General features: G+C 55.6%; 2 protein-coding genes across 2 annotated transcripts; both read left to right on the top strand.

Moving 5' to 3' along the window:
- LOC102180073 (sialic acid-binding Ig-like lectin 14) lies at nucleotides 1462–5959 on the top strand. The gene is made up of 6 exons (XM_018063202.1): nucleotides 1462–1957; nucleotides 2187–2459; nucleotides 2624–2671; nucleotides 4116–4361; nucleotides 4466–4601; nucleotides 4857–5959. Exons 1-6 carry the CDS (start codon nucleotides 1462–1464, stop codon nucleotides 4870–4872), a joined length of 1215 nt encoding a protein of 404 aa, XP_017918691.1. The 3' UTR covers nucleotides 4873–5959.
- On the top strand, nucleotides 7079–10922 carry LOC102188938 (sialic acid-binding Ig-like lectin 14). The gene is made up of 7 exons (XM_018062952.1): nucleotides 7079–7269; nucleotides 7374–7751; nucleotides 7969–8247; nucleotides 8412–8459; nucleotides 9947–10192; nucleotides 10296–10431; nucleotides 10687–10922. Exons 1-7 carry the CDS (start codon nucleotides 7230–7232, stop codon nucleotides 10700–10702), a joined length of 1143 nt encoding a protein of 380 aa, XP_017918441.1. The 5' UTR covers nucleotides 7079–7229; the 3' UTR covers nucleotides 10703–10922.

The raw sequence follows: 11158 nt of genomic DNA, 5'->3' as shown, positions 1-11158 counted from the left end.
TGACAGATGAATCAGAGCGTGGGGTAAGAGAATGGCATAATCACAGGGTGTTACGGCACTGTGTCCTTGGGCTCTCTGATCAAAGGAAATGGATGAGAGGCCAGAGAAGAAATTCAGGGCAGGCTTTATTGGGACTCCGAGGTGGGGTGAGCTGGTCCCTTAAATGGGATGGGGGTGGGTGGATCAGTGGGTGGGGCCAGAGGCGTGGTTGAGGTGGTCTGCCCATGCCTCTGTGGCGCTGCGTGCAGGGATCGGGCCCAGAACCCTGTTTTTGCTCCCTACACAGCAGAAGGGGCAGTTAGGTTTTGGTCTTTTTGTATCTTATTGCTCATGATTTGCACCAACTGCAGATGCATGGAGTTATTTTTAGTCCCTTATAGCTTCTTTTAGTTTGTCACTCTGGGAGACGTTTGTCCACGTACAAGCACTGCCATAAAGGGTCCTAGTTCCCAGTCTGTCTCAAGGGCAGGGTCTTGACCTTCCAGCCTAGCGATGCTTCTGCCCTCCCTGCTAATGACCAGGTAACCCCCGAAGGTAGGAGAGGTGGGGTGTGGGGCTGGCCCTGCTCTGCTCTCTGTCCCCCTAGACAGAGCCTGGGAGTGTGCAGAAGCTCTGTGTCCCCAAAGCCTTAGTTGACTGAACAAGTACCAGTGCCAGGTTCTGTCCTAAGCACATGACACACATGAACTCATTTAATCCACATCTCTGCTAGTTTCTCTGTTTTTCGGATGAGCAAACTGAGGCACAGAGAGGGGAAGTCACTCTGGGAAAGCTGAACAGGTGGCAGGTGAAGTGGCAGGTGTCTGGGTTCCCAACTGGGCACTCTATGCCCCCAGCTTCTGCATTCCAAACGCCCGGATGCTCAGGTCGGCTTTAACTGCCAACAGCAGGACCAGAATCTGAGCCTGCCTGGGACCAGGGCACTGATGGGGATGGGGACCCAATGCCAAGGGGTCAGGAGGCTCCAGGCTCACGGCGGGGACCGTATCTCAGGGGATCTAGACGCACTTGTGCATGAGATCTCAGCATCTCTCCTGGATCGGGGGCAGCCCTCCATCTCCTGGATGCTCAGCCTGGGCTCTTCTCCACACCTGATCATGAATTTGCTCCTGGACGTCCCAGGGGCTCTGATCGCCAGGGAGCTAGCCAGGTGACCCTCCACCGGTACCCGGGGTACCTTGGGAAAGAGCGGACAGCGACGGGGCCGTGGGAGTCTCCAGCCTCGTTTTAGGCTCATAGGTTGAAGGTGCAAATGGGAGAGATGGGGAAACGAGATTTCTCAGTCAGAAAGCCCCCACCTCGGGTCCATGGTACCTAACTTCCCCTTCCATGGTTCTAAAGAGCTGTCTCTCTGTCACCCTCTGGCTTCCTGTTGGAGCTTCCTCATTCCCTCCCCATATTCGAGACGCTTCGCTCCCCAACAGAGGGATCTGAACCGCCTCTGTGCTGGCGGATGCCGACATGGTGCCCTTGCTGCTGCTGCCCCTGCTGTGGGGGGGTGAGTGGTGGGGATGGGGGGAAGGGGACACGGCGTGGGGAGGGGCTGAAGCTGCCACTGAGCCTCTGGGTCCCCCAGGGTCCCTGCAGGAGCTTCTGGGGTTTGAGCTCCAAGTGCAGGAATCAGTGGCGGTGCAGGCGTGCATGGACGTCCGCGTGCCCTGCTCCTTCTCCTACCACTGGTATCCCTGGTATCCCTCTGTGGAACCCCTCATCTATTGGTTCCTGGAAGGGGACGGCCCACACAGTGATCCTGTGGCCACCAATGACCCAAAGAGACGAGAGAAGCCAGAGACACGGGGCCGATTCCGCCTCGTCGGGGACCCCAGCAACAATGACTGCTCCCTGAGCATCCAAGAGGCCAGGCTGAGCGACTCAGGAGTCTACTACTTGCGAGTGGAGAGAGGACGTAATGTGAAATACAGTTACAGAGAGAAGAAGCTGAATTTGCAGGTGACAGGTATGACAGGAGGCCCAGGAGAGGACCCTGGGGAGTGGGGACCTTCTTATTAGAATAGGAACAGGACATAGGACCACTCCCTGCCCCAGGTCTTGGGGTTTTAGGGTTCAGGAGAGACTCAGGACCGGGGGTGAGCTGTGGCTGTGAGGCACTGGTCCCTCTGAGGGTCCCTGTCTGGGTCCCCACACCCCGGGGGCCAGGCATCTCCCTCTCTTCTCCTCAACCTCAGCAGAGAAACCCAACATCCAGTTTCTGGAGCCTCTGGAGGCTGGCCGCCCCACAAAGTTGACCTGCAGCCTGTTGCTAGCCTGTGATGGGCGACACCCTCTCCTGTTCTCCTGGGTGGGAGACGCCCTTCACGGGATGGACCCAGGGACCCTCCACTCCTCGGAGCTCACCCTCACCCCGAGGCCCCAGGACCACAGCACCAACCTCACCTGTTGGGTGACACTCCAAGGATCGCAGGTGACCCTGGAGAGAACCGTCCGGCTTAACGTCTCCTGTGAGTGTGGAGGGGTGGCAGGGTCCCTGGGGGTTGTGTTGGCAGGAGGCGGGTGGCATCCCACATCCCTTTCCAGATGAGACTGGGGGAATAAAGCTCATCCTCTCAAGTGGCTTCTGGGGTGGCGCACCAATGCCTCCCTGCCTCTCCTGTTTTCCTCTCAGATGCTCCACGGTTGGTGACCACGAGAATATCTCAGGAAAGCTTCACAGGTAGGAAGGATGGTCTCTCCTCTGGGGCTGTGATGGGAGCAGGTCTCTGCCAACTCAGGGCTCAGGGCTTGCAGATGCGATGGTCCCTCACTCCTCAGGCCCCAGGCTCTACCTGTCCTCCTGTCTCCCCAAGGTCTCGCATCCATGGGCTGTTACTTTTGCCTGCTCCCTTTCCTTTTATTCTGTTTAAATTTTTAGTTTTAGCTGCGAGAAAACACACAGATCAAAGTTACCATCTTCACCACTTTTAAGGGTAGATCTCAGGAGGGTGAGGTCCACTGACCGTGCTGTGCAACCTGTCTGCAGAGCTCTTCCCGACTGGCAGGACTGGAACGCCAAACCCGCCAGACGCAGTGTCCCCGTCCCCTCCCGCTCCAGCCCCTGGCCACCAGCTTTCCACTGTTAGTGTCTGTGATTTGGACTACTCTAGTTCAGCTTTTTTTTTTTTTTTTTCAAGTTTCTGTCTGTCATCAACTCCTATGACAGGAACCCTCCTTCAGCTCTGATGTCATCATCTTTCAGAGGGATTCGTGTTCCCATTGCCCACAGCTCCACCCTGGACCCCATTCCAACCTCTCTTTACCTTCCTGGGTGGACTCCTCCCATCCCGAGTCTCCACTTGTTGTCATGCCCGCATCCTGACCGCCCCCCCGCCCCCGGCCCTGGTCCTGTCCCTACTCTGTCCATCCAGAGATGTTCTGCAGGTTTAAACACCTCTTGCTGATGCCTGTCAATTGCACCCTGACCCCACTTAACCGGGCTGTGGTTGGATGGCCCTCTACCCATCTCCCTTTCTCACCAGCTGCACCCATGTCTCAGGGACTCTGCAGAGCTTCACTGCTCAAATCACTTCGCCCTTTCCATGCCCTTGGCCCCGGAGCCAGCTGCAGTCTCGTCCTGGACCCTGGGCCACTGATCAGCTTCCTCCCTCAGCCTCCCGGCCTCCTGTCTCATGCGCAGTCCAGGCCCCACTTGCCCCAGCAGGGTCCTGTGGGTGTCGGCGCCAACGCTGAAGCTTCCCCTCCTCACAGGCTCCTACTGCTTGCCCGTCACCTTGGAGCAAAGCCCAGCGCTCTCAGCCCTGCTGTCAGGGCTCCAGCACCTCTGCCCCTCCCTTCTCTCTCCCACTCTTATCGTGTCTCTGTTGCTCCGGGTCCTCTCTCTCGCGAAGCAGACCACGTGCCTTTCTCCCCATCTCCCGGGCTCGCTCTCTCTTGGCACATCTTCCCGTCGGCTTCCCACCCACTTCTCTCCCTTCCATCCTCAGATCAGTTCCCATTTCTTCTGGGAGCCTGAAAAGACCACCAGGACTGTTGCCTCATCGGCCTCAGTGAGCTCATCCTTGGTCCTTGTCGCCTGGCTGTCTTTCTGCCTCCGGAAGTGGGCGGAGCGAGGGTGAGACAGCCCTTGGCTCCACCCACTCATCTGCGCATCTCTCACCCAGATCTGAATGGCACATCACTGCCCATCCTGGAGGGCCAGTTCCTGCGCCTGGTCTGTGTGGCCGACAGCAACCCCCCAGCCACGCTGAGCTGGCTCTGGGAGGGAAAACCCCTGAGTCCCTCCCAGCGCTCAGCCCCCGGGGTCCTGGAGATACCCCGTGTCGGGGTCGGAGATGGAGGGAAAGTCACCTGCCGAGCTCAGCACCCACTGGGCTCCCAGCAAGTTTCCTTCAGCCTCTCTGTGCAGAGTGAGTTGCAGGACAGGTGCTGGGGGGTGGGCAGCCTGGGCAGGTGTGTGCCTTTGGGAGGGCTGGGTCTGGGGACTGAGCTTCACCCACTCTCCCTTCCCCAGAAGGCCCCCCTCCCTGCAGCTGTGAGACTGAGGAGCAGCAGGGCTCCTGGCCCCTGGTCCTCACCCTGATCAGGGGGGCCCTCATGGGGGCTGGCTTCCTCCTCACCTATGGCCTCACCTGGACCTACTACACCAGGTGAGCACAGCTGGCCCCCTGCGGGGAAGTCCAGGGAATGTTCTCTGGAGTTGCCTGTGGGGCTTGGCGGTCCTGTCCTGCCTGCAGCTAAACTGTGTGACTCTCCAGGGACTTCCATGTCGGTTCAGTGGTTGAGCCTGTGAGTTTCCACTGCAGGGGGCAGGGGTGCGATCGGATCCCACCTGCCTTGAGGCAGAGCCCAGAATGAATGAAATGGGTCTGCTTCTCTGACCTGAGACTGTGTTGGCTCTGCAGGTGTGGCGGCCAGTAGGGAGCTGGGCTGAGGAGTGTGGCTGAGCCTCGCTCCCTGTCATGAAGAGATTCACCTGAGGATGCAGAGCCCAGAGGACAGACGTGGGGACATCACTGGGTGCTTCTCCCTGGAAACCCTCCAGTCAAACCCTGTGTTATTTGCATCCATGAGCTTTTATTTGTGGTGATGATTGTGTGACAACAGGAAGAGTCAGTTCCATTGAAAGGAGACTTTCTGACTTACCTCAGTATGAGATTATCCATGTTTTTCTATCAATAACTCATTGTTGGTTTTGCCATGGATTTTGTCTTGACAGTGGTATTTTATGTATGACTGTTCCTCCAGTTATGTATGAACCCTAAAGTATGATGACATGCATTTGTTTCCATGTTTGGCTCTTTCAACATATCGTTGATATGAATGTTGTGATGAAAATAGGAAGGCTAGCAAGTTTTCCTGGTGGGTATGGAACTGCTTTGTCATAAGTTTGGCATATATTTAGTTCTAGAAGGATCAAAGGGTTCTCTTGAGTGGTCAAGTGAATTTCCATCCCCCCATCATATTTGAGGGTTCTGAGCTGTTTGTAGCCTCAGCATCACTTGTATCAGCAGTAGGTTCGGTGTTCAGTCCTGCCTTCCACTGTGGCAGTGTCTCCTTACCTTTTTATTTCCTTTATAGCAATGTGATATTGAGCTATTTGAATATCTTCTTTTGTGAAATTCCTGTTTGAGTTTTTGCCCATTTAAAAATAAAAACTGGGCAATCTTTTTCTTATTGAGTCCTTTGTTCTGGGTATGATTTTTAAAATTAAAGTATAATTGATATATAATGTTGTGTTAGTGCCACAGTGTAGCAAAGTGATTCAGCTATATATGTATATTTCTCTCAGATTCACTTCCACGATCAGTTATTACAAGATACTGAGTAGAGTTCCCTGTGCTATACAGTCGGTCTTTGTTGGTTCCCTAGTTTATACACAGTTGTGTGTATATGTCAATCCCAACCTCCCCATTTATCCCTCCTTCTTTTAAAAGTGTTTATTTTTTTAAGAAACAAAGATGTAAACATATATCCAAATAAATATAAAGCCAATATTCGTTTGCTCTCACAACCTGTTCCTGGGAGTGTCTCAAATGTATATGTTTATTGTCATATTTAGGAAATCTTCATGAAATTTCTCCCTTAAAGGATAGTAACATTACAGGTTGTTTCCACACATGGCTCAAGCCCTTCCTGTGGCTTTGAAAACAAGGCTGTGAAGATTGTTGTTGTTGTTCAGTCTCTCAGTTGTGTCTGAATCTTGGTGAGACCTCATGGACTGCAGCAGGAGGGCTTCCGTGTCCTTCTCTATCTCCTGAGGCCTGCTCAAACTCACATCCATTGAGTCAGTGATGCCATCCAACCGTCTCGTCCTCTGTCGTCCCCTTCTCCTCCAGCCTTCTATCTTTCCCAGCATCAAGGTCTTTTTCAGCATCTGGATCTTTTCCAATGAGTCGGCTCTTCACATCAGGTGGCCAAAGTATTGGAGCTTCAGCTTCAGCATCAGTCCTTCCAATGACTATTCAGGCTTGATTTCCTTTACGATTGCCTTGTTTGATCTCCTTGTAGTCCAAGGGACTCTCAACAGTCTTCTCCAACAGCACAGTTTGAAAGCATCAATTCTTCTGCACTCAGCCTTCTTAATGGTGAAGAAAGAGTGATGGGTCCTGAATTGTGTTTCAGGTAAGGTCTAGCCTAGGGTCCCCAATTATGGGGCAAGGGTCTTCCTTTACCCACTCCGTTTTTCATGGTCTTTTGCCCCAGGGCTGGTCCCACAGACCCTGAGATCCAGGAAGACCCACAGCCCCGTTTGCCATGTTATGAAAACCCTTCTGGGCAAAGGAGCTTTTCACCTTCAGCTTTCTTGCCTGGCTTCCGCCCTCCACCGCATTTGGGTCAGGAAGCTTGTTTTCTGCCCCTAGGGGAACATATTTGAGAAATTTTTTAATATCTTTTCTGGAAAGTCCAGTTTTTCTGCTGTAGGGTGGGTGGCTCCAAATGGATCCGACCTCGTTTCTCTTTTCTGGTTGCGGCGCTGCAGGGTGGGCGACCCACAGTGGATGCGAACATCATTGGGAAGGCGATCGTGTCAGAGCCCTGGGAAGCCTCTGGGACTCTGGGGGCCCCATGATCGCCCCCTGCGGTATAGGGGGGATGGGGAGGCGGTGGGGGTGGCGTGACGTTGCAGCCCCCACCCCAAGCCCACAGCCTTTAGCTTCCGAGTTTCCCTTCTGTTCTGGCAGCAACTGACTTCCTGTTGGGGCTTCCTGGTTCCCACCCCGCATTCGGGGCACTACTTTCCGCGACAGAGAGACTTGGACCCCGGGGATGCGGACATGGTGCCCCTGTTGCTCCTGCTGCCCCTGCTGTTGGAGGGTGAGCGGCTTGGGAGGAGTGGGGGCGGGGGTGGTCACCGGTGGGGGAGGGGCGGCTCAGGTGGGGAGGGGCCTGCAGCTTCAGCTCAGCCTCCGTGTCCGCAGAATCCCTGCAGGAGAAGCCAGGGTACAGGCTCCGAGTGCAGGAATCCCTGGCCGTGCAGGCGGGCCTGGGCGTCCGCGTGCCCTGCTCCTTCTCCTACCCCTGGAGCTCCTGGTATTCCTCTATGGAACCCTTCATCTATTGGTTCCGGGAAGGGGACGGCCCACACAGTGATCCTGTGGCCACCAACAACCCGAAGAGGCCAGTGAAGACGGAGACCCAGGGCCGATTCCGCCTCCTCGGGGACCCCAGCGACAAGGACTGCTCCCTGAGCATCAGCGATGCCAGGATGAGCGACACAGGAGTCTACTATTTCCGGGTGGAGAGAGACGATGTGAAATACAGTTACCGAGATAAGAAGCTGAGTTTGCAGGTGACAGGTATGGCAGGAGCCCAGGAGAGGACCCTGGGATGTGGGGACCTTCCTGTTAGAATGGGAACAGGACGTAGGACCACCCCAGGTCTCGGGATGTGCGAGTGCAGAAGAGACCCAGGACTGGGAGTGAGCTGTGGCCCTTAGCACAGGTCCCTCTGAGGGTCCTCCTCTGGGTCCCCACGCCCCCATGGGGCCCAGGCATTTCCTTCTCTCTTCCTCAGCCCCACCAGGGAAACCCTACATCCAGTTTCCGGAACCTCTGGAGGCTGGTCGCCCCACAAAGCTGACCTGCACCCTGTCACTAGCATCTGGTGGGGGACTCCCTCTCCTGTTCTCCTGGGTTGGGGAGGCAGTTGAAAGCATAGATCCAGACACCCTCCACTCCTCGGAGCTCACCCTCACCCCAAGGCCCCAGGACCACGGCACCAACCTCACCTGTTGGGTGACACTCCAAGGATCTCAGGTGACCCTGGAGACAACCGTCCGGCTCAACGTCTCCTGTGAGTGTGGAGGGGCGGCGGGGTCCCTGGGGGCGGTGTTGGCAGGAGGCGGGTGGCATCCCGCATCCCTTTCCAGATGAGACTGGGGGAATAAAGCTCATCCTCTCAAGCGGTTTCTGGGGTGGAGCACCAGTGCTTCCCTGCCTCTCCTGTTTTCCTCTCAGATGCTCCACGGTTGGTGACCACGAGAATATCTCAGGAAAGCTTCACAGGTAGGAAGGATGGTCTCTCCTCTGGGGCTGTGATGGGAGCAGGTCTCTGCCAGCTCAGGGCTCAGGGCTTGGAGATGAGATGGTCCCTCATTCCTCTGGACCTGTCCTCTCTCCCAAATGTCTCTCATCCATGGACTATTACTTTTGCCTGCTCCCTTTCCTTTTATTCTGTTTAAAATTTTAGTTTTAACTGTGAGAAAACACACAGAAGATCAGAGTTACCATCTTCACCACTTTTAAGGGTAGAGCCCAGCAGCAGGAAGTCCATCTAGGCAGGGTGTTGTGCAACCCATTCACACAGCCCTGTCCATTCTGCAGAATCGAAACTCAAAACCCATCAGATAGAGCCTCCGCACCCCCTCCTCCTTTCAGCCGCTGGGAATCAGCATTCCACTTTCTGTGTCTATGATTTGTATTGCTGTATACATTCTGCTATTTGTAAAAAAATCTTCTGTCTGTCCTCATCTCCTATGATCTGCGCCCGCTTTCAGCTCTGATTTCACCCTCTTTGCCAGGAGCCACCCCTGTTTCCTGGGCTACCCTGGCGGCTCGGACAGTAAAAATCTACCTGAAATGCAGGAGATGCCAGAGAAATGGGTTGGAACCCTGGGTTGTGATGATCCCCTGGAGCAGGAAATGGCAACCCACTCCAGTATTCTTGCCTGGAAAATTCCATGGACAGAGGAGCCTGGCAGGTTACAGATGACAGGGTCCCAAAGAGTCGGACATGACTCTTGACTGAGCATGCGCAGAACCACCTCTTGCTGATGCCTGTCAATTGCACCCTGACCCACTTAACCGGGCTGTGGTTGGATGGCCCTCTACCCATCTCCCTTTCTCACCAGCTGCACCCATGTCTCAGGGACTCTGCAGAGCTTCACTGCTCAAATCACTTCGCCCTTTCCATGCCCTTGGCCCCGGAGCCAGCTACAGTCTCGTCCTGGACCCTGGGCCACTGATCAGCTTCCTCCCTCAGCCTCCCGGCCTCCTGTCTCATGCGCAGTCCAGGCCCCACTTGCCCCAGCAGGGTCCTGTGGGTGTCGGCGCCAACGCTGAAGCTTCCCCTCCTCACAGGCTCCTACTGCTTGCCCGTCACCTTGGAGCAAAGCCCAGCGCTCTCAGCCCTGCTGTCAGGGCTCCAGCACCTCTGCCCCTCCCTTCTCTCTCCCACTCTTATCGTGTCTCTGTTGCTCCGGGTCCTCTCTCTCGCGAAGCAGACCACGTGCCTTTCTCCCCATCTCCCGGGCTCGCTCTCTCTTGGCACATCTTCCCGTCGGCTTCCCACCCACTTCTCTCCCTTCCATCCTCAGATCAGTTCCCATTTCTTCTGGGAGCCTGAAAAGACCACCAGGACTGTTGCCTCATCGGCCTCAGTGAGCTCATCCTTGGTCCTTGTCGCCTGGCTGTCTTTCTGCCTCCGGAAGTGGGCGGAGCGAGGGTGAGACAGCCCTTGGCTCCACCCACTCATCTGTGCATCTCTCACCCAGATCTGAATGGCACGTCACTGCCCATCCTGGAGGGCCAGTTCCTGCGCCTGGTCTGTGTGGCCGACAGCAACCCCCCAGCCACGCTGAGCTGGCTCTGGGAGGGAAAACCCCTGAGTCCCTCCCAGCGCTCAGCCCCCGGGGTCCTGGAGATACCCCGTGTCGGGGTCGGAGATGGAGGGAAAGTCACCTGCCGAGCTCAGCACCCACTGGGCTCCCAGCAAGTTTCCTTCAGCCTCTCTGTGCAGAGTGAGTTGCAGGACAGGTGCTGGGGGTGGACAGCCTGGGCAGGTGTGTGCCTTTGGGAGGACTGGGTCTGGAGACTGAGCTTCACCCCCTCTCCCTTCCCCAGAAGGCCCCCCTCCCTGCAGCTGTGAGACTGAGGAGCAGCAGGGCTCCTGGCCCCTGGTCCTCACCCTGATCAGAGGGGCCCTCATGGGGGCTGGCTTCCTCCTCACCTATGGCCTCACCTGGACCTACTACACCAGGTGAGCACAGCTGGCCCCCTGCGGGGAAGTCCAGGGAATGTTCTCTGGAGTTGCCTGTGGGGCTTGGCGGTCCTGTCCTGCCTGCAGCTAAACTGTGTGACTCTCCAGGGACTTCCATGTCGGTTCAGTGGTTGAGCCTGCGAGTTTCCACTGCAAGGGGCAGGGGTTCGATCGGATCCCACCTGCCTTGAGGCAGAGCCCAGAATGAATGAAATGGGTCTGCTTCTCTGATCTGAGACTGTGTTGGCTCTGCAGGTGTGGCGGCCAGTAGGCAGCTGGGCTGAGGGGTGTGGCTGAGCCTCGCTCCCTGTCATGAGGAGATTCACCTGAGGATGCAGAGCCCAGAGGACAGATGTGGGGACATCACTGTCTGCTTCTCCCTGGAAACTTTTGACTCCAAATCTGTCTCATTTCCACCCAGTGGTTTTAACCTTTTAATTTGTAGAGGTGACTGTGTGATGACACAAAGAGTAAATTACATTGAAAAGAGACTTTTATTACTTTCATTTTTCAAGAATACATGGTCCCTCATCAGGGTAGGGCCCAGGGGGAAGCACGAGGTTGTGCTCAAGGAGCAGGAGCAGGCGTGGGGAAGCCTTTCTTCTAGCTTCCACGGGAGAGACAAGGCTTGTTGTTGTTGTTCAATTCTCAGTTGCGTTTAACTCTTTACAACACAGCATGCCAGGCTTCCATGTCCTTCATCATCTCTCAGAGCTTGCTCAAATTC

Source organism: Capra hircus, chromosome 18 (assembly GCF_001704415.2).
Source record: "Capra hircus breed San Clemente chromosome 18, ASM170441v1, whole genome shotgun sequence".
Lineage (NCBI taxonomy): Eukaryota > Metazoa > Chordata > Mammalia > Artiodactyla > Bovidae > Capra > Capra hircus.
Note: the sequence above shows the minus strand (reverse complement) of the source record. Positions and strands in the feature narration are given on the sequence as shown.

Excerpts from the sequence above, each read along its gene's own strand:
- LOC102180073 (XM_018063202.1), top strand. The coding sequence starts at position 1,462 with ATGGTGCCCTTGCTGCTGCTGCCCCTGCTGTGGGGGGGTGAGTGGTGG. Across the intron at positions 2,460-2,623 it reads CGTCCGGCTTAACGTCTCCT|ATGCTCCACGGTTGGTGACC; the intron begins GTGAGTGTGGAG and ends TTTTCCTCTCAG. Across the intron at positions 4,362-4,465 it reads CTTCAGCCTCTCTGTGCAGA|AAGGCCCCCCTCCCTGCAGC; the intron begins GTGAGTTGCAGG and ends TCCCTTCCCCAG.
- LOC102188938 (XM_018062952.1), top strand. The coding sequence starts at position 7,230 with ATGGTGCCCCTGTTGCTCCTGCTGCCCCTGCTGTTGGAGG. Across the intron at positions 7,270-7,373 it reads GCTGCCCCTGCTGTTGGAGG|AATCCCTGCAGGAGAAGCCA; the intron begins GTGAGCGGCTTG and ends CCGTGTCCGCAG. Across the intron at positions 7,752-7,968 it reads GCTGAGTTTGCAGGTGACAG|CCCCACCAGGGAAACCCTAC; the intron begins GTATGGCAGGAG and ends TCTCTTCCTCAG.